The sequence below is a fragment of the Heptranchias perlo genome, chromosome 4 (assembly GCF_035084215.1).
Source record: "Heptranchias perlo isolate sHepPer1 chromosome 4, sHepPer1.hap1, whole genome shotgun sequence".
Taxonomy (NCBI): domain Eukaryota; kingdom Metazoa; phylum Chordata; class Chondrichthyes; order Hexanchiformes; family Hexanchidae; genus Heptranchias; species Heptranchias perlo.
In genome coordinates, this window is record NC_090328.1 from 135,583,603 (window position 1) to 135,606,527 (window position 22,925).

The 22,925-nt window shown below is 44.9% G+C and overlaps 1 protein-coding gene across 1 annotated transcript in view; it reads left to right on the top strand.

Annotated features, from left to right (window-relative positions):
• The first annotated feature begins 6,124 nt into the window (after positions 1-6,124).
• Positions 6,125-22,925, top strand: part of LOC137321290 (5,6-dihydroxyindole-2-carboxylic acid oxidase-like) — a 36,263-nt gene continuing 19,462 nt past the window's right edge. Inside the window, exons 1-3 of the mRNA XM_067983656.1 lie at positions 6,125-6,904; positions 14,588-14,792; positions 21,952-22,119. Coding sequence (XP_067839757.1) covers positions 6,212-6,904; positions 14,588-14,792; positions 21,952-22,119 — 1,066 coding nt within the window. The 5' untranslated portion in view covers positions 6,125-6,211. The remainder of the gene's footprint in view (positions 6,905-14,587; positions 14,793-21,951; positions 22,120-22,925) is intronic.

Consider the following 22,925-nt stretch of genomic DNA (forward strand, 5'->3'; position numbering starts at 1 on the left):
AATGCTGTTAAGTCGGGAGTTCCAGGATTTTGACCCAGTGAAAGTGAAGGAATTGTGATGTATGTCCAAGATAGGATGGTATGTGACTTGAAGGGGTACTTGGAGGTGATAGTGTTTCTATGCAGCTGCTGCCCTTGTCCTTCTAGACGGTGGAGGTCACGGGTTTGGGAGGTGGTGCTAAAGAAGCCCTGGCAAGTTGCTGCAGTGCATCCTGTAGATAGAACACACTGCACCCAGAGTATGCTGGTGGTGGAGGGGGTGGATGTTTAGGCTAATAGGTGAAGTGCCGATCATGCGGACTGCCTGGATGGTGTCAAGCTACTTGAGTGTTGTTGCAACTGCACCCATTCAGGCAAGTGGAGAATGTTCCATCACACTCTTAATTGTGCCTTGTAGGTAGTGGAGAGGCGTTGGGTAGTCAGAAGGTGAGCTGCAGATTACCCAGTTTCTGACCTGTTCTAGTAGCCACGGTGTTTATGTTGAGTTTCTGGTCAATGGTGACCTCCCGAATGTTGATGGTGGAGAACATTTAGGGAACAGTGATCATAGTATCATAAGGTTTAGATTAGTTATGGAAAAGGGACAAGGAGCAATCTAGAGCAAAAATAATTAAATGGAAGAGGGCCAATTTCAGTGGGTTGAGAACAGATCTGGTCCGTGTAAATTGGAATCAAAGATTGGCAGGCAAAACTGTAATCGAACAATGGGCGACCTTCAAAGAAGAGATGGTTCGGGTACAGTCCAGATACATTCCCACGAGGGGGAAAGGTAGGGCAACCAAAGCCAGAGCTCCCTGGATGATGAGATAGAGAGTAAGATGAAGCAGAAAAAGGGGGCGTTTGACAGATGATTATGACCTGATTATCAGGTTGATAATACAAATGAGAACCAGGCTGAATATAGAAAGAGCAGAGGAGAAGTGAAAAAAGAAATAAGAGGGGCAAAGAGAGAGCATGAGAATAGACTGGCAGCTAGTAGTAAACAGATAGTAGGAAGAGGGGAGGAACTGATTAGGGGCCAAAAAAGAGATCTACGCATGGAGGCAGAGGGCATGGCTGAGGTACTAGATGAGTATTTTGCATCTGTCTTTACCAAGGAAGAAGATGCTGCCAAAGTCACAGCAAAAGAGGTAGTTGAGATACTGGATGGGCTAAAAATTGATAAAGCAGAGGTACTAGAAAGGCTGGCTGTGGCTAAAGTAGATATGTCACCAGGTCCGGATGGGATGCATTCTAGGTTGCTGAGGGAAGTAAGGGTGGAAATAGCGGAGGTACTGGCCATAATCTTCCAATCGTCCTTGGACACAGGGGTGGTGCCACAACGTTAGAGAATTTCAAATGTTACAACCTTGTTGAAAAAAGGGTGTAAGGATTAACCCAGCAACTACAGGCCAGTAAGTTTAACTTCGGTGGTGTGGAAGCTTTTAGAAACAATAATCCGGGACAAAATTAACTTGGACGAGGGTGGATTAATTAATAAAAGCTACCACGGATTTGTTAAAGGCAAATCATGTTTAAAAGGCGTTTGATAAAGTGCCACATAATAGGCTTGTCAGCAAAATTAAAGCCCATGGAATAAAAGGGGCAGTGACAGCATGGATGCTGAATTGGCTAAGTGACAGGAAACAGAGAGTAGTGGTGAACAGTTGTTTTTCGGACAGGAAGAAGGTATATAGTGGTGTTTCCCAGGGGTCGGTACTAGGACTACTGATTTTCTTGATATATATTAATGATGTGGACTTGGGTGTACAGGGCACAATTTCAAAATTTGCAGATGACACAAAACTTGGAAGTGTAGTGAACAGTGAGGAGGATAATGATAGATTTCAAGAGGACATAGACAGGCTGGTGGAATGGGCAGACACATGGCAGATTAAATGTAATGCAGAGAAGTGCAAAGTGAAACATTTTGCTAGGAAGAACGAGGAGAGGCAATATAAACTAAATGGAACAATTCTAAAGAGGGTGCAGGAACAGAGAAATCTGGGGGTATATGTGCACAGATCGTTGAAGGTGGCAGGGCAGGTTGAGAAAGTGGTTAAAAAAGCATACGGGACTCTCAGCTTTATAAATAGAGGCGTAGAGTACAAATGCACGGAGATTATGATGAACCTTTATAAAACACTGATCCGGCCACAACTGGAGTATTGTGTCCAATTCTGGGCATTGCATTTTAGGAGGGATGTGAAGGCCTTAGAGAGGGTGCAGAAAAGATTTACTAGAATGGTTCCAAGGATGAAGGACTTCTGTTACATGGATAGACTGGAGAAGCTGGGGTTGTTCTGCTTAGAGCAGAGAAGGTTGAGAGGAGATTTGATAGAGGTGTTCAAAATCATGAGGGGTCTAGACAGAGTGGATAGAAAGAAACTGTTCCTATTGGCGAAAGGGTCGAGAACCAGAGGACACAGATTTAAGGTGATTGGCAAAAGAACTGAAGGCGACATGAGGAAAAACTTTTTTTACACAGCTAGTGGTTATGATCTGGAATGCACTGCCCGAGGCAGATTCAATCATGGCTTCCAAAAGGAAATTGGATAAGTACTTGAAGGAAAAAATTTGCAGGGCTACAGTTAAAGGGTGGGGGATTGGGATTAGCTGGATTGCTCTTGCAGAGATCCGGCACAGACTCAACGGGCCGAACGGCCTCCTTCTGTGCTGCAACCTTTCTGATTCTATGATTCTACTTTATATTCACTTTGAAATTTTAGTTTATTTTAGGCAACCTGTCTGCCTTTCTTAGTATTATTGTTTGGTAAGGGATGGGGAAGAGGGCACCTATGGATGCTTACTGTGGGCCCAACGGCAGTTTATACAAAAGTTTAAACTAGAATAGCAGGGGGATGGGAACCTAAGCAGGGAGACAGAGGAGGGGGAAACAAGGATAGAAACAAAAGACAGAAAGGGAAGAAGCAATAGTGGAAGGCAGAGAAAACAAGGGCGAAAAACAAATAGGGCCATTGTGCAAAATAATACTAAGATGACTAGCAATCTTAAAAAGGCAAGTGTATTGATGTGCGGAGCATTCGCAATAAGGTAGATGAATTAACAGCGCAGATAGATATTAACGGGTATGATATAGTTGCGATTACGGAGACATGGCTGCAGAGTGACCAAGGATGGGAACTGAACATCGAGGGGTATTCAATATTTAGGAAGGACTGGCAAAAAGGGAAAGGAGGTGGGGTAGCGGTTAGTAAAGGAGGAAATCAGTGCAATACTGAGGAAGGATATTGGCTCGGAAAATCACAATGTGGAATCTGTATGGGTGGAGCTCAGAAACACCAAGGGGCAGAAAACATTGGTGGGGGTTGTCTATAGGCCCCCAAACAGTAGTGGAGATGTAGGGGAGGGCATTAAACAGGAAATTAGAGACGCATGCAAGAAGGGTACAATTATAATCATGGGTGACTTTAATTTACATATAGATTGGTCAAACCAAATTAGCAATAATACTGTGGGGGAGGAATTCCTGGAGTGTGTATGTGATTGATTTCTAGATCAATACATTGAGGAATCAACTAGAGAACAGACGATCCTAGACTGGGTATTGTGCAATAAGAAAGGATTAATTGACAATTGACAATCGGGGTCCCTAAGGGAAGAGCGACCATAACATGATAGAATTCCTCATTAAGATGGAGAGTGAAGTTGTTAAATCCGAAACTAGGGTCCTGAATCTAAATAAAGGAAATTACAAAAGTATGAGGTGTGAGTTGGCTAGGATAGATTGGGGAACTTTACTAAAAGGGATGTCGGTGGATAGGCAATGGCTAATATTTAAAGAACGTGTGCAGGAATTACAACAATTATTCATTCCTGTCTGGCGCAAAAATAAAACAGGAAAGGTGGCTCAACCGCGACTTACAAAAGAAATTAGGGATAGTATTAGATCCAAAGAGGAGACATAAAATTAACCAGAAAAAGCAGCAAGCCTGAGGATTGAGAACAGTTTAGAATTCAGCAAAGGAGAACAAAGAGATTGATTAAGAGGGGAAAAATAGAGTATGAGTGTAAACTAGCAGGGAACATAAAAACTGACTGTAAAAGCTTCTAAAAATGTCAAGAGAAAAAGATTAGTGAAGACAAATGTAGGTCCCTTACAGAAATGGGGGAAATTATAATGGGGAACAAAGAAATGGCAGAACAATTAAACACATACTTTGGTTCTGTCTTCACAAAGGAGGATACAAATAACCTCCTGGAAATGTTTGGGAACCAAGGGTCTAGTGAGGGAGGAACTGAAAGAAATCAGTATCAGTAAAAAAAAAATAATGCTAGGGAAATTAACGGGGCTAAAGGCTGACAAATCCCCAGGGCCTGATAATCTACATCCCAGAGTACTAAAGGAATTGGTCCTGGAAATAGTGGATGCATTGGTGGTCATCTTCCAAAATTCTATAGACTCTGGAACAGTTCCTACAGATTGGAGGGTGGCAAATGTAATCCCACTATTTAAAAAAGGAGGGAGAGAAAAAACAGGGAATTACAGACCAGTTAGCCTAACATCAGTAGTGGGGAAAATGCTAGAGTCTATTATAAAGGATGTGATAACAGAACACTTGGAGGGCATTAACGGGATTGGACAAAGTCAGCATGGGTTTATGAAAGGGAAATCATGCTTAACAAATCTACTGGAGTTTTTTGAGGCTGTAACTAGTATTGATAGGGGAGAACCAGTAGATGTGGTGTACTTGGAATTTCAGAAGGCTTTTGATAAGGTCCCACACAAGAGGTTAGTGTGCAAAATTAAAGCACATGGGATTGGGGGGGAATACACTGGCATGGATTGAGAATTGGTTGAGACAGGAAACAGAGAGTAGGAATAAATGGGTCATTTTCCGGGTGGCAGGCAGTGACTAGTGGGGTACCGCAGGGATCCGTGCTTGGGCCCCAGCTATTCACAATATATATCAATGATTTGGATGAGGGAACGGAATGTAACATTTCCAAGTTTGCAGACGACACAAAGCTGGGGTGGAATGTGAGCTGTGAGGAGGATGCAAAGAGGCTCCAATGTGATTTAGACAAGTTGGGTGAGTGGGCAAGAACATGGCAGATGCAGTATAACGTGGATAAATGTGAGGTTATCCATTTTGGTTGTAAAAACAGAAAGGCAGATTATTATCTGAATGGTGATAGATTGAGAAAAGGGGAGGTGCAAAGAGACCTGGGTGTCCTTGTACACCAGTCGCTGAAAGCGAGCATTCAGGTGCAGCAAGCAGTTAGGAAGGCGAATGGTATGTTGGCGTTCATTACAAGAGGATCTGAGTACAGGAACAGGGATGTCTTACTACAGTTGTACAGGGCCTTGGTGAGACCACATCTGGAGTTTTGTGTGCAGTTTTGGTCTCCTTATCTGAGGAAGGATGTCCTTGCCATGGTGGGAGTGCAACGAAGGTTTACCAGACTGATTCCTGGGATGGCAGGACTGATGTATGAGGAGAGATTGGGTCGACTAGGCCTATATTCACGAGAGTTTAGAAGAATGAGAGGTGATCTCATTGAAACATATAAAATTCCAGCAGGACTAGACAGACTAGATGCAGGAAGGATGTTCCCGATGGATAGGGAATCCATAACCAGGGGTCACAGTCTCAGGATACGGGGTATGCCATTTAGAACCGAGATGAGGAGAAATTTCCTCACTCAGAGGGTGGTGAACCTGCGGAATTCTCTACCACAGAAAGCAGTGGAGTCCACGTCATTGTAGAAGGAGACAGATATATTTCTTAATGCTAAAGGTATACGGGGGGGGGGGTGGGGGGGGAAGCGGGAACAGGGTACTGGGTTAGCCGATCAGCCACGATTGTCTTTTGAACGGCGGAGCAGGACCGAACGACCTACTCTCGGCTCCTATTTCCCACGAGACTCGTGTCTTCCGCCCACACCTCAGGGCGCGCAAACCAAGTTGGCAGGGGGAGGAAACCCATGAGACGCTTCAAGCGGCAACTGTGGCTTGGCGGCCGGGGGGAAAAAACCATTGGGCAATTGTCCCTTTCATGATTAAGCAGAAGATAAACTTACCAGAAGAAGAGATCACGAGATGAGCAGCAGACCCTGTTGTGGGCTAACTGGGTATTTAAGAGGATTTCAGGCGGCTGGAAAGGGATTAGCTGGGACCGTTAGTCAAAAAAAAAAACCCGCTCCCGCTGAATGTTTTCAAATCCTCTTCACCAACCGGCGGTTTAAGTGGCGGTTTTTTTTTAAAAATTATGAATTCCGCGGGGCTCGTGTCCTCCATCCTCGGGGTCCTCTGCACGGCGACCGTCCACGCACAGTTCCCCAGGGAGTGCGTGCGGTTCGAGGTGCTCCGGAGCGGGGAGTGCTGCCCGCCCCTCACCGCCGACCCCACCGACCGCTGCGGCTCCAGCCTGGGCCGGGGCTCCTGCGCCGATCTGACGGCGGACCCGGCCCGGCACGGCCCCCAGTACCCGCACGACGGCCTGGACGACCGCGAGCGCTGGCCGCTCCGCTTCTTCAACCGCAGCTGCCGCTGCGCCGCCAACTTCCGCGGCCACAACTGCGGCCTGTGCCGCTACGGCCGGAGCGGGCCCGACTGCCGGCGGCCGGCCCCGCGCCTGCTCCGGCGGGACGTGCACCGCCTCAGCCCCGAGGAGAAAAGGCGCCTGGTGAGGGCCCTCCACCTGGCCAAGCTCACCCCTCACCCCGACCTGGTGGTGGCCACCCGCCACCTCGCCGACCTGTACGGGCCCGACGGCCGGAGCCCGCAGTTCGACAACATCTCCATCTACAACCTCTTCGTCTGGACTCACTACTACTCCGTCAGCAAGACCTACCTGGGAGGCGGCCGCACCTTCGGCGGCGGCATCGACTTCTCCCACGAGGGGCCCGCCTTCCTCACCTGGCACCGCTACCACCTGCTGCAGCTGGAGCGGGACATGCAGGTGAGGGCATCACTCTTCACCCGCCCGGGGGTTGGCACTTAAACTTGTAATTTTATGCAATCTTTCTAAACGCAAAATTAGTTTCTCAATACCTTTTTAAAATGCTGCTTTTTTTTTTGTATGTATGTGTGTATATGTATGTATATATTAATATGTATGTATATTAACGGTATGCTAACTTGTAGAGGGAGGGGGCTCTCCTTATTCTTGGGACAGACCAAGGGGGTAATTTTAACCACCGATAACAGCTGGTCTGGGGACAGGTGGGGTAGTAAAAAATAGTCGAGTCCTTCAGTGGGACCGCATCCCGGCTCCAACGCGCCCACCTCCGGGTTTAACCCGGGTGTGCAACAGAAACGCACAAGTCCTGTTCCTGCTTAAAGCCGGCGGGCTGATACTTAAATGGCCAATGTACCTCAACGTGATAGGTACACACTTTTTGTATATTAGAAATGTAATGAAACCTCCCCGCCTGGCTATCTCTCCCACCCAGACCACCACTGTGGTGGTGTGGCCCTTATCACCAAATCACACCTTGGTCTGTCCCCCTACTCCTCTGGCACCTTCTCCTTTTAAAATCCTCATTTTTCGATCACCCACCCAAGTACAACACCAAGTTTCTCACGGAGATATCTTCGCTGCTTTCCTCCCTCAGCCTCTGCGGTGAGCGACGTCTCATCCTCGGTGACTTCAACCTCCATCTAAACTCATGCTCTCTCTCCTGAGTTTACTGCCCTCCTATCCTCCCTTAATCTCTCCCTCCATATAAACTCCCCTACCCACATTCAGGGCCACCCCCCTCGAACTTGCGATCTCCTGTGGTGTTAATCACTGATAAGGCCATCTCCATCCACATTCCCCTTCCCCCTCCCAATCCCATTTCCTTCTGTGTTCGTTCCTGGAAAAAACTCTCCCCCAGGTCACTTACAACAGCACTTTCAAATTACCAACTGCCTAGCCTTTGGCCCTGCATTCACTGGGACATTTCTGCAGCTACCGATCTGCTCAAATCACACCCTCACCTCCACGTTTGATGCCCTTGTCCCCATTAAAACCATTAGGTAGGTCGTGCCTGACAAACCTGATTGAATTTTTTTGAAGAGGTGACTAAAGTAGTGGACAGGGGAATGTCAATGGATGTTATTTATATGGACTTCCAGAAGGCATTTGATAAGGTCCCACATAAGAGACTGTTAGCTAAGATAGAAGCCCATGGAATCGAGGGGAAATTACGGACTTGGTTAGGAAGTTGGCTGAGCGAAAGGCGACAGAAAGTAGGGATAATGGGAAGGTACTCACATTGGCAGGATGTGATTAGTGGAGTCCTGCAGGGATCTGTCTTGGGGCCTCAATTATTCACAATATTTATTAATGACTTAGATGAAGGCATAGAAAGTCTCATATCTAAGTTTGCCGATGACACAAAGATTGGTGGTATTGTAAGCAGTATAGATGAAAACATAAAATTACAAAGCGGTATTGATAGATTAGGTGAATGGGCAAAACTGTGGCAAATGGAATTAATGTAGACAAATGTGAGGTCATCCACTTTGGATCAAAAAAGGATAGAACAGGATACTTTCTAAATGGTAAAATATTATGAACAGTGGATGTCCAAAGGGACCTAGGGGTTCAGGTTCATGACACTTCTGTGCATCTGTTATTTGCCTCAACTACTCCTCATGGCAGTGGATTTCATATTCTTCATGTTCAGAAGTTTCTCCTGAATTCCCTATTGGATTTATTAGTGACGATCTTATTTATGACCTCTACTTTTGGATCTCCCCCCCCCCCCCCACAAGTGGACTCATTTTTTCTGTCTACCCTATCGAAACTCTTTTATTATCTTAAAGACCTCTATCAGGTCACCCCCCCCCAGGCCTTCTCTTTTCTAGAGAAAAGAGCAACAGCCTGTCAACCTTCCTGATAAGTATATCCTCTCAGTTCTGGTATCATCCTTGTGAATCTTTTTTGCACCTTCTCCAGTGCCTCTCTATCCTTTTTATAATATGGAGACCAAAACTGTGTACAGTACTCCAAGTGTGATCTAACCAAGGTTCTTCACAAGTTTAACATAATGTCTCTGCTTTTCAATTCTATCCCTCTAGAGATGAACTCCAGTGCTTGGTATGCCTTTTTTATGACCTTATTAACCTGCATCGCTACTTTTAGTGATTGTGTATCTGTACCCTGAGATCCCTTTGATCCTCTAGCCCATTTAGACTCTTATTATCCAAGCAGTATATTCTTCCTACCAAAATGCAACACCTTACTTATCTATATTGAAATTCATTTGCCAATTACATGCCCATTCTGCAAGTTTATTAATAGCATCTTGCATTTTGACGCATTCTTCCTTTTGTATAAACTACACTACACCCCCCCCCCCACCCCCCCAATTTGGTGGTGTCTGCAAATTTTGAAATTGTACTTCTGAGTTCAAATCATTAATGTAAATTGTGAACAACAGTGGCCCCAGCACCAATCCCTGTGGAACACCATTTCCTACCTTTTGCCAGTCTGAGTAGCTACCCGTAACCCCTACTCTCTTCATTCTGGTACCTGTCCCCTGACTCCACATGCTCTGACCTTAGTCATACGGTATGCGATAACTTATCGAAGGCCTCTTGAAAATCTAAATATATTACACCTACTGTATTACCTTTTTCTACTCTTTCTGTTACTACTTCAAAGAATTCAATAAGGTTGGTCAAGCATGACTTGACTTTCCCTTCTGAAATCCGTGCTGACTACACTTTATTATATTTTCATTTTCTAGATTTTTTTTATTACAATTTTTAGTAAAGATTCCATTATCTTTCCTATCACTGATGTTAAGCTAAGGGGTCTATAGTTCCCTGGACTTGTTCGAGCTCCTTTTTTTATATGTAGGAATAACATTAGCTGTCATACAAACATACGAATTAAGAGCAGGAGCAGGAGTAGGCTATACGGCCGCTCGAGCCTGCTCTGCCATCTGATAAGATCATGGCTGATTTTATTGTGACCTCAACCCTATTTTCCTGTCTACCTACTATAACCTTTGACTCCCTTGTTAATCAGGAATCTATCTAACTCAGCCTTAAAAATATTCAATGACCCTGCCTCCACTGCTCTCTGAGGGAGTTCCACAGACTCATGACCCTCTGAGAGAAAAAATTCTTCTTATCTCCGTCTTAAATGGGAGACCTCTTATTTTTAAACTGTGGCCCTGAGTCCTAGTCTTTCCCACAAGAAGAAACATCCTCTCAGCACCTATTCCTAGTCCCCTCAGGATCTTGTATGTTTCAATAAGATCACCTCATTCTTCTAAACTCCAGTGTATACAGACTCAATGGGCTCGATTTTACGTGTGCGTTTCCAGCGGGGGGCCCCGAAAATCCCGATATCCAGGCACGTGACCGGATCGCGCCATGATCACGATCCCGCTCACTTCCGGGTTCCCCGATGACGTGCGGGGGTGCGTGCGCAGCCCCCGCTGGTGGGAATCCCGCAGGCAATTAAAGCCAGCAGGATGCCACTTAAGTGTATTTATTTTGCTTGTTCAGGTCATTAACTGACCTGATTAAGGGACTGTGTGTGATTTTGGAGAAACGTGGGACTGTTTCACACACTGGGGGAAACAGTCCTCGTTGAACTGGACGTGTTGCAGCCGTCAGCCTGTGGCAGCTGCAAAGGTCCATTTGACAGGTGGGGGGGACCCTCACCCATTGCAGGAGGCCGCTCTCTCACTTGGGACAAAGTGTGGCCTCCACCACCCCCCTCCTGACGTTCAAAGTCACCAACCTGCACACTCACCCCGGGGTCGGGAGACATGTGGCTACCTTGCGGACCCCCTCAGATGTACATATTGCGGATGGGGGCCGCCGTAGCTGCAGTCATGACCTCCTCGGCACAACATCGCCATCCACGCCGTCCACCTCCGACACGTGGAGCTCCACAACAGAGTGCTGTGATACATCCACCTGTACAGCAGGAGGGAGGGCTACCGCAGAGAGATATGCGTCGCAGAGGGCACTACCCTCGCCACAGGGTCCACAGACCGAGGCGCAGCTCCCCGGACCTCTCTGAGCAGCAGTGCACACGGAGGCGCAGATTCACTCTACATGTAGTCGTGGACATCTGCTGCCTCTTTCATGCTGAGCTGTCGCTGTCAAAGTCACCACTGCCCTCCACAACTTCTCCTCCGCATCCTTCCAGGGTGCAGCCGCGTACACCGCCGATGTGTCTCAGTCGTCTGCGCGGAAGAGCCCTGCAAATACACCTGCACCTACTCTGCAGTGACACAATGGGTGGCATCAGTGGTGGGTCCTCATAGTGATACCCAGGAGCAGGCATCATTGCACAAAACAGACAGGATTCGCGGAGACATGGCAGTGGTGGTGCCAATACAATGTGTGATGTGAGTTGTTCTGAAATTCAATATAGGTGACACCCATGACAAACCCTCAAACACCCTTGTGCAGCCCCTTCATGCTCACGACGTGTTTGCCTTACGCTGCCTACTGCACATATGTGATGCATGCCCTGTGGCTGCAGCACAGGTGGTGGCAGGTTGAGTGAGGCTGGCCGTGAGGGAGATGCACGAGAGGGTGAGTATGGGATAGAGCCATGAGATTGTATGAGGATTGGGTTGCGTGTTAGTGGCGGGGTGAGTACTCGCGAGGTGAGTAGGTGCAGGTAAGATGAGGATGGGGTTTGAGTGGGTATGAGGGGTGATGTGACAGAGTAGTGTTGGCGGTGCCGAAGGAGATGTGGGGTGGGGGCAGTGTTGTGGCAGACGGAGTGTAGGGGAAAGACTACGTGTTCTCACTGTGGCTGACCTACTGCGGTCATTGGAGCGCCTCCTGCACCGTATGCAGGTGGGCGATATGTTGGTGGTGCAGGTGACCTCCTCTGCCACCTCGAGCCAGGCCTTGGTGGCAGAGGCAGGCCGCTTCCTCCCGCCCGCCGGGTGGAAGATCTCTGTCCTCCCCCTCCTCCTCACCCCATCTGGTGATACCTGGGGTGAGGCATCATTAAACTGGGAGCAGCCTTCCCCCTGGGCTGCTCCATGCTGTAATTTGTTCTATTGGTTGCAGCATCTGTCAGTGGAGGACTGCCCCTTTAACTAGAGAGCCTCCAGCTGACAGATCGTACTGCGCATGCGCAGCCCGCCCGACTCGCAGACCAGCACCGCGGAGCCCGGTAGAGCAGGTAAGTGGATCCAATTAGTGTGTTGCCTGCTACGATTGCGCGGGCAACCCACTAATTTCACTGAGCGTGTTGACCACGCTCCCGAAACCCAACCCGCCGGAAACCCGCAGGCCTGGTAAAATTGGGCCCAATTTGTCCAACCTTTCCTCATAAGATAACCCCCTCATCCCAGGAATCAGTCGAGTGAACTTTCTCTGAACCGCCTCTAAAGCAATTGTCTCCTTTCTTAAATAAGGAGACCAAAACTGCACACACTATTCTAGATGTGGTCTCACCAATACCTTGTACAACTGTAACAAAACATCTCTACTTTTATATTCCATTCCCCTTGCAATAAATGACAACATTCCATTTGCCTTCCTAATCACTTGCTGTACCTGCATACTAACTTTGTGATTCATGTACTAGGATGCTCAGATCCATCTGTATCTGAGTTCTGCAATCTCTCTCCATTTAAATAATATACTGCTTTTCAATTCCTTCTGCCAAAGTGGACAAGTTTACATTTTCCCACATTATACTCCATCTGCCAAATTTTTGCCCACTCACTGAACCTATCTATAATCCCTTTGCAGACTCCTTATGTCCTCTTCACAATTTACTTTCCTGCCTACCTTTGTGTCATCAGCAAATTTAGCAACCATACATTCGGTCTCTTCATTGATATAGATTGTAAATAGGCCCAAGCACTGATCCCTGTGGCACTCCACTCGTTACATCTTGCCAACCTGAAAATGACCCATTTATGCCTACTCTCTGTTTCATGGTAGCTAATCAATCCTTTATCCATGCTAACATGTTACCCCTACACTATGAGCTCTTATTTTGTATAGTAGCCTTTGTGGCACCTGGTCAAAAGCCTTCTGGAAATCCAAGTACACCACATCCACAGGATCCCTTTATCCACATTGCTTGTTACTTCCTCAAAGAACTTTAATAAATTAGTCAAACACTATTTCCCTTTCACAATTCCTGTTTCTAATGATTTTTTGAAATATTTTATATATCCTCTGCTATCTTTTCCCTAACTTAATGTGTGGATGAAATCCATGGTTTTATCCTCTCTAAATCCTCTTCCCCCCCCCCCTTCTATCTTAAATGTCTTTTTTTTATATATCTTCTAATGTTATGCCCTCCTTATTAGTCTCCCTGGTAAATACTGGGGCAAAGTAACTATATTTCTGCCATTTTGCTATCATTACCTGGGAGTTCATCTTGTGCATCCCTTAGTGGCTCTATCCTGATTTTTCTTTTGTTATTTACGTGTCTGCAGAAAACTTTATTATTTCTTTTTAGATTCCTTGATAATTTAATTTTGTAGTTCCTCTTTGCTTTCCCAGTTTTATTGACTTCTTTCACAACCTCTTTGTATCTTCTTGTCATCCTCTTTATTGTCTGTGTACTTAGAGTATGCCTTGTCCTTTTATTTCAATTTTATCCTTCTCTCTTTATTCATCCATGGTGTTTCATTATTGGCTGGTTTGTTCTTGGTTTTTTTAGAGGAATATATTTCTCCCGAACTCTGTTAATCACTGTTTTAAATATTTCCCACTGCTGTTCTACCTCTCTTTTGTCAATCTTTATCCAGTTTACCTTCCCTCGTTCCATTCTCATACCCTCCATAGTTTGCTTTTTTTTTCCAATCTATTACTTTGGTCTTTATCTTATGTCTTTCTCAATCATTATTTTAAACCTTATGTTAGTATTGCTATTGCCTAGATGTTCCCCTATGCTTGCTTCTCATATCTGGTCTGGTTCATTTCTCATTACTAGAATCAGCAGTGATTCCTCTCTGGGCTTCTCGCATACTGGGTAAGAAAGGAATCCTGTACACGTTTTTAAAAACTCCATTCTACTTTCCCCTTTCCCTACCTCTTGCCAGTTTATTTGGGGGTAGTTGAAATTCTCTAAGATAAGGGAAGTTTGGACTTAGTCATGAGTGATTTTAAGATATGACAGTTGAACTAATCTGGATAAGATGGTTAGGTCTTAAAAGTATAACCAGCAGTTCTGAAGATTTTTTTTATTTTGGACACTAAGATTAATACCTGCAAGGACCATATGGTCCAGCAGCAGACAAAGAAAACTGTAGAACTCTTTTCCACCAGATAGTTTGATTTAGCATATTACATAACTGCTCCATTGAGGGCATGAATTCAGTTGTGTCCATGTGAACTGTTGCAAAAATAAAATAATAACTCTTGCAGTGATGAGGGTTGCTTTGTTTTGAACTAGTCACAACACTAGCTTTAAAATAATAAATAAAAATTGAAGTGGATTAAAATTTGCTCTGGTAGACCTTTAAAGATTGTTTGGGTGCCCAGTTTAATTTGGACTTACCAAGTAAACTCACTGGAAAATCAATACGAAAACTACCCACTGGTAACTTTAATGTCTTGTAAATGCATCTTGTATTATCTAATCAAAGTTTAGATTAATACATCTGTATCACATATACCAAATTACTGTTTATCTCATTAAATGTAGGTGATGCTGCAGGACCCCACGTTTGCACTCCCATACTGGAATTTTGCCACTGGAGGAAACACCTGTGACATCTGCAGGGATGACCTAATGGGAGCCAGAAGCAATTTTGACCCTACTCTCCTAAGTCCTAACTCTGTCTTTTCCCAGTGGCGCAATCTATGTGAAAGTTTGGAAGACTATGATACCCTAGGAACTATATGCAATGGTAACCACTTTAAGAATATAATGAAGGGAAAATTATATGAAATAAAGTTTGAATATTTTTTTATCAGATTAGAAACTAGAAAACTTTGCCCTCTAAGAGGATACCATGAAATAAATATTACACCTGGACAAAGTGCATGACCCTTTTTTTTCCCCCAACTGATAAAAGTTGCTTCTTATGGAAAGTTCACTCTACTCCTTGGGCTTTTAGTGATGAGAGAACTACACTCATGTCTTTCACTTTTGAGAACTATGCTCAAAAATTCTGACCTAAAACCATGATTTTTGAATATATATGAAATTTATAATGGGCCTGAATTTGCTGAAAGTACCTGTTTGGCAGCAATTTGCTGGAATGTCAATCCACCTACGCTGTAGTGAGGTCAATGACATCAGGGAGCTTATGCATGGCACAGCCAATGGTTTACCCCACAGACCAACCACATGACACTATAAAAAGCTAAGAGATGCCATGACACAGACGTGGCACTGGCAGGTAAGTGAGCTGCAACTTCTGAAATCGCATTAAATCAACTTTATAGTTATTAACTATAAAGAGTCACATTTAGTGTCTGCATATCCCTTTTTCCACAGAAATGTCGCAGGATGATTTGAAGAAAAAATCACAACATTTTGTGCCCCAGGATCCATCTGCCTCCTTGTCCTTCTTTGCTGAATAAGTCATGGATGGTGAAGTGAGGAAAGACAAAGATGTTAAGTCCCTCCTCAATGCTCTGAGTTAACATGCAGGATCTCAGTTGGGCATCAAGTGCTCCCTTTCCTATTCGTGAAGGTGACCAGTTCCTCGAATGGAGTCGTCAGGTGCACATAGGTCCCATTGATAGCACCCTTCTCCCTGGAGAAGCCAGCAATCCTGTAGAAATTGATGGGCCTGTCTCTGCTGTGTCGAGCACTTGTAATTATTAATGAAGTCGGATGCCCTGCGGAAGAGGGCATCGGTCACCTGTTGAATACAGGTCCTCGCAGTTCCTTGACTGATGTTAGAGGTTTCCACTGCCTGACTAGAAGAAACCAGAGCCATACAAATTGAGGGCTGCTGTAGTCTTCAATTCCACTGACGAGGAGTAGGGACAAAAGGTGCAATGTGATGTTATTCTTTAATTTGGGGAAATATCTCTTCAACCCCACATGATTGAAATATATGTAATTTAGTGGGCTCTTGTTCCTAATAAACTCCAGTCAAAAACCATGGCTTTATAAAGAAAATAATCATTACATACCAGAAAAACACTGCATTAGAATTAAACTGTCTTCAGTTCATGCACGATTTAGAATTGTTTTAACGTCTATAACAAAAACCTTGACTTGTGAAGTGGAGGCCCTTATTAGAAAACAAAGGCCCATCACATTCTAATTCCTCAACAAAGGTTTTTCGTATACTCGTGGTTGGCTCAGGCTTGCCAAGGTCCTCAATATCTCAATGTTTGCGGGGATTGTAGTACTGAACAGGTTTTCCCTCGCAATCAAGGCAGCTGTGCAGGAAGTAATCTGGAAGAAGCAGTGAGGCAGAGCTTCCTCAACATGGTTGTTTTTATAGTCCTTATTTTGAACCACACCTCTGGTGCGGTTGCTTGCTAACTATAGCTTCTTCAAATTAAGCCCAGAATTGATTGACACTTTTTCCCCCCTAGTGGCTTTAATGTAGCCAAATTATAATGATACCAGAACTGAGAGATAAGTCAAATTATGACAAAACCAGAACTGGGAGGTCATACCTATCAAGAAAGATTGAACAGGCTGGGGCTGTTTTCAGCAGAAAACAGGCCCAAAGGGTGACCAGATAGAGGCCTTTAGGATTATGAAAGGGTTTGATAGGGTAGACGTAGAGAAGATGGGGGTTAAATTGGGCCATGTAGGTGCTGCGTGGATGCCTGAGGTCCGAAAATGATGTCCGAGATAAGCATGCACTTCCAGCGTGATGTGCGTAGGACGCCATATTGGTAAAGGCGTTTGCGCATGCGCACTTAACAAATGCCAGCAGCATGTAAGTAGGGAGATTATGTGATAGATCATAGAAGTGTGCAACGCTGGGACAGATGCAATTTTGGAACTGTACACTCCAGCCAACCTGTCTTAACCTCGCACAGCTGAACATGTCTTCAACAGCATGGAGGACCCCCCCGCCCCCCACCACCACCAGTGCTGTTTAAAGGGATCATGCAGGAGTTACAGGTTAGTTGCTGGATTATTGCTTCTGTCTGCTGATGCATTTGTATGTCTTTGTGGCGGTCTCCTATACTTGAATACTAAGATGTGGGGACATAGCCTAAAAATTAAGCCAGGATTTTCAGGAGTGAAGTTAGGAAACACTTCTACACACAAAGGGTGGTAGAAGTTTGGAAAACTCTTCTGCAAACGGCAGTTGATGCTAGCTCAATTGTTAATTTTAAATCTGAGATTGATAGATTTTAGTTAACCAGAGGTATTAAGGGATATGGGGCTATGGCGGGTATATGGAGTTCGGTCACAGATCAGCCATGATCTCATTGAATGGCAGAACAGACTTGAGGGGCTAAATGGCCTACTCATGTTCCTATAATAAAGTTTCAATACTCTACAGGGAGTGGGCTGGCTAGCTGACAGGCAACAAGAAGGGCACTGGCAGAGTGGCAGGGTTGAGACAGGAATGCTGTCATCCTGAGAGAGGACAGCAGGTTCATTTTCCATGGAACCTCTGCCACTAGCTGCCTTCTGTTATGTGCCACCTTCTCTTGCAAGAAAGCAAGATGTTTGGGTGATGTGGCTGTCATGGTGGAATAGCTGCTAGTGTGTGACCTGTGAGTTGTGGGTATAGGGCGTGCAATGGTGGTAATGTGTGAGGGTGAGGTAAAACATCTGATTGGAAGAGTTGAGTACAGATTGAAAGGATTTTGGGGGGTGTAGTGCGTGGAGCAGTGGATGCGGCTAATGGTGCAGTTGATAGAGCTGCCACTTGACAGTTGAACTCGCACACCTTGACCACTCGTGTGAAATCATCGCACCTCTTCCTGCACTGCATCCGTGTTCGTGGTACTATGCTCCTGGCATTGACCTCATCCCCTACTGCCTCAGGAGCATATGTCTGGAGGCCTTGTCCCCCTGCGGATGTAGGATGTCCCTCCTTCTGTCCACCTCTTACACCTCTAGTGCATCTTCAGAGAACCTTGGTGCATGCTGTCTTGCAGGCCCGGTACAAACTCAAATCAGCAGTTTTGTGGGGTCTGGCGTACAGATTGGAGGATGTGGGATGTAGTTGTGAGCAACCTGTATTCAATATTTTGAAGGAACTCAACAGTTTATAAACATAAAAATGGGACCTACATCTGTTTTATGTATGCGATTTCTGACCTTTCAAACCCGTATTTTGAAAATATAAGAGTCCCGCAAACTTTGAGCAGCCAAATTGTTGCTTGTTAAAAATTCCAGAGTTCACCATGCTTCATAATATTGCATTCACCATTGACTTCCACCACTTCCTACAGCCACAGTGCACCTCCTCCTTAAGAGGTGCAGGCTGCTTTTAAGTGGTACTAGTTGTGATATCTCAGCCCCCTGTTGGTGAGCAGCCCCTCAACAGCGCAGGTAGGGCTGGTTACATGCAGCAATCATGTAAAACAGAAGGCTGCACGAATGTTACGTACTGCCTGTATCTCAACGATTGGGTGTGGGTTAATCGTGCACCGCAATCCCCGTGTCCGTTTTAGGGAGTTAACCAATTTGACCCCTGATATTTCCACTTGTGGGAGAGACCAAAACTAGGGGCCATAATTATAAGAGTCACTAATAAATCCAATAGGGAATTGGAGAGAAACTTCTTTACCCAGAGTGGTTAGAATGTGGAACTTGTTACCGTGTAGTTGAGGCAAATAGCATAGATACATTTAAGGGGACACTAGATAAATACATGAAGCAGAAAGGAATAGAAGGTTATGCTGATGGGATTAGATGAAGAGGGGTGGGAGGAGGCTTGTGTGGAGCATAGACTAATTGGGGCAAATGGCCCTTTTTTGCTTCAGCCTGTCCACGGCCAATTTTACTATTTTTTTTTTACTAAAGAGGCCCTGCAGGAGGTAGACAACTGTTTCAGGTCATTAGTTCTCTGTACGCTCTCTTGGGAGAGGTAATAATGAGACCGGTTCAATCTCCAGTCATAGAAAACCTAGCAATGCATCTGCTCCTCCTCCAGGTCATTTCATTAGAATCATAGAAAGGTTACAGCACGGAAGGAGGCCATTCGGCCCATCGAATCCATGCTGGCTCTATGCATGAGCAATCCAGCTAGTCCCACTCCCCTGCCCTATCCCCATAGCCCTGCAATTTTTTTCCTTTCAAGTACTTATCCAGTTCCATTTTGAAGGCCATGATTGAATCTGTCTCCACCACCCCCTCGGGCAGTCCATTCCAGATCCTAACCACTCACTGTTTTTAAAAAAAAAAGTTTTTCCTCAAAACACCTTTTGGTTCTTTTGTCAATCACCTTAAATCTGTGCCCTCTGGTTCTTGACCTTTCCGCCAATGGAAACAGTTTCTCTCTATCTAGACCCTTTATGATTTTGAACACCTCTATCAAATCTCCTTGCAACCTTCTCTGTTCCAAGGAGAACAACCCCAGCCTCTCCAGTCTATTCATGTAACAGAAGTCCCTCATCCCTGGAATCGTTCTAGTAAATCTCTTCTGCACCTTCTCTAAGGCTTTCACATCTTTCCTAAAGTGAGGTGCACAGAACTGCTCACAGTACTCAAGCTGTGGCTGAACCAGTGTTTTATAAAGGTTCATCATGACTTCCTTACTTTTGTACTCTATACCTCTATTTATAAAGCCCTGGATCCCGTATGCTTTTTTAACTGCTTTCTCAACCTGCCCTGCCACCTTCAACGATTTGTGTACATATACCCTCAGATCTCTGTTCCTTTACCCCTTTTTGAATTGTGCCCTCTAGATTATATTGCCTCTGCTCATTTTTCCTACGGAAATGCATCACCTTGCATTTTTCTGAGTTAAATTTCATCTGCCACGTGTCTGCCCATGCCACCAGCCTGTCTCTATCCTCTTGAAGTCTATCACTATCTTCCTCACTGTTTACTACCCTTCCAAGTTTTGTCATCTGCATATTTTGAAATTGTGCCCTGTACACCCAAGTCCAAGTCATTAATATATATCAAGAAAAGCAGTGGTCCCAGCACAGACCCCTGGGGAACACCACTGTACATCTCCCTCCAGTCCAAAAAACAATCGTTCACCACTACTCTGTTTCCTGTAACTTAGCCAATTTTGTATCTATGCTGCTACTGCCCCCTTTATTCTGTGGGCTGCAATCTTGCTGACAAGCCTACCATACGGCATTTTATCAAACGCCTTTTGAAAGTCCATATACACCATTGCCCTCATCTACCTTATCAAAAAACTCTCAGGTTAGTTAAGTACGATTTGCCTTTAATAAATCCATGCTGGCTTTCCCTGATCAATCCACACTCATCCAAGTGACTGTTAATTCTGAACAGGATTACTGTCTCTAAAAGTTTCCCCACCACCGAGGTTAAGCTGACTGACCTGTCATTGCCGGGTTTAGCCTTACACCCTCTTCATGACTCTAGAATAGGGAAATGCTTTTGCCTTCCTAATATGTAGAAAGAGGTGGGATTCCTGAAATTAATTGCCTTTAGATACTAATAGGACTCTAGATGGCAAAACTGGCAGGAAAGCCTGTCAAAACCGAGAGAATTAGAAAAAGAAAACTTTTGAGAGCAATGTCCAGCCTGCTCGGGTGAGGCTCACAGCTCTAATGGTCCCTTTGTCGGCTTCCCTGGCTGAGGGTCATGTGAGGGCCATAAATCATATCAATACCCGGTCACCGACGCATTATTTTTCAGTCCAAGCGGCTGTGGGACAAATAATGGCGTAAATCCAACAAATTGGCGATTGTCAAGGTGTACTTTGCATTAGGTGCAAAGAAAGTGGAATTTCATGCTGGGTGACATCATAAAGCCTGTCGTCTCCTTGCATTAGCACGGGATGGGGGCACATGAAGCACCAGCCCCCACCGGCTGGAATTTCTCAATGTGCATAAAAGGGGCAGAGACTGGTCAGAACTAAGCCCCTCACTGCCCAACATACATTCCTGTAGTGCACACCGAGGCCCAGGAATTTTGGATTTTTTGTATCCTTTTAGCTTAATCTTTTGTCCAGTAAACTCCCTAGTTTTGCTCTGGACAACTTTAATTTTAATAGTATATTCTTAATTGTTCTTGGTTTTTACAAGATTTATGCTTTTCCTTCAACAACGTCCTATCTATTTTAACCTTTTATGTTTGGTTACATTCTCCTGGAGTCTCCATCTTTAATATTCTATTCTGGAATCAATCATTGGTATACATGCTTGCTTATGCTGGATAAACTGGGAATTTGCTGATGTAAGGATCAGACCATTTCACCTCAAGACAACCATGTGGGGACCAGCCTTGACTAAAGGAATTGGTTTATTGCTATACTTGTAGTACAAGATATCAATTATATTAATTCAAAGATGTTGTAATTCATTTTTTGAAAAATGCATGGCATGCAAAGCCAAACTGCTTCCCACCAATGCTAAATTTAGCATCAATCACTTTGCTTCTTTCTGGCCCTATTACAAGATTCAAGCTTCATTTACTCTATAACTGCATTGTTGGTGCAAAGAGAAGTTGCTTCACACCAATACTCTGGCTATAGTATGAATGTGCCCTTGGAGATATTTACATATTAAAGGTATATAGGGAAATGTGAACAGTGAATAAATAGTAAGGCTGTGTCACTGCAGTATATTTTTTATATAAACATGGTGCAGACATCTCTCCTGAAAATAACTATTGAAACCTTATGCTGTTGTCTCAAATCAAGCAACCTATTGCTACCAAATAAAATGTTCATTCCAGTAAACTTTTTTTTTAACAAGACTACATTGCACATTTTTAATGAATAATTTGTTTATTTTGTTTCTCGTCTCCATGTTTTGCAATATTTGATCAAAATGGGTGGGAAAAAATTGCAGGAATCAGTCAGCCTTGATCAGCTACCAAACGCACTATTTACAATCTTAACCTTTGTTTAGTAGTAATGATTCTTCCATGCTGCAATAAAGAGGGAACCTGCCCTAACTTCTCCGTACTGTTGATTCATCCAGGCACTGAGGGTGGCCCTATTCGGCGGAATCCAGGTGGGAATGTTGCTAGACCGATGGTGCAGCGTCTACCTGATGCCCAGGATGTAGCACAATGTTTAGACATATCCTCTTACGACACACCACCTTTCTACTCCAATTCAACCGATAGTTTCCGAAACACGGTGGAAGGCAAGTATACTTAAAGAAAGTTTGGATATTTGATTAGTAAAACTTCAGGTGAAGTATTCCAATAATAATTTGTAGCTTTTATAGGAGCTAACTCATATAGTAAAGCCCCATTTTAAGTAAAATTATTGGACAGCTGAGACCCGTTCCCTGTACTTCCTGTGCCATGTGGGAACTCCAGGACGCTTCATGTGTCCTGGACTACCATGTGTGCAGGCGGTGCCTCCGGCTGCTCGAACTCAGGGTTTCTGAACTTGAGCAGCTGGTGTCACTGCAGGGCAAACAGGAGGCTGTAAGTTTCCTCGATTGTGTGTTGCAGGAGATGGTCACTCCTCAGCCACAGAGTGTTCACGATAGTAGATGGGTGGCCATCTGGCAGGGTAGGAAGAGGCAGGCAGTGCAGCAATCCTGCAGGAATGTGGTACTCACAAACCGGTTTTCAGTGCCGAATACTGTTGAGGGTGACTACATCTCAAAGGAGTGCAGTCTAGAGCATGACACCATGGGGCAAAGGACTCCACAGGGGGGCACAGTGAAGTGTTGAAATGAAGTAGTCATAGAGGATTCAATGGTCGGGGAGATAGGCAGGCGTTTCTGCAACCACCGATGTGTTGCCTCCCTAGTGCCAGGGTAAAGAATATCATGGAATATGTGCAGAACATTCTGCAAGAGGAAGGGAAACAGCCAGAAGTCATGGTCTATGTTGGAACCAATGACATAGGAAGGAAAAGGGTTGAGGTCTTGCAGTCCAAGTTCCAGGAACTAGGGAGGAAGTTAAAGAGCAGGACCTCCAAGGTGGTAATCTCTCT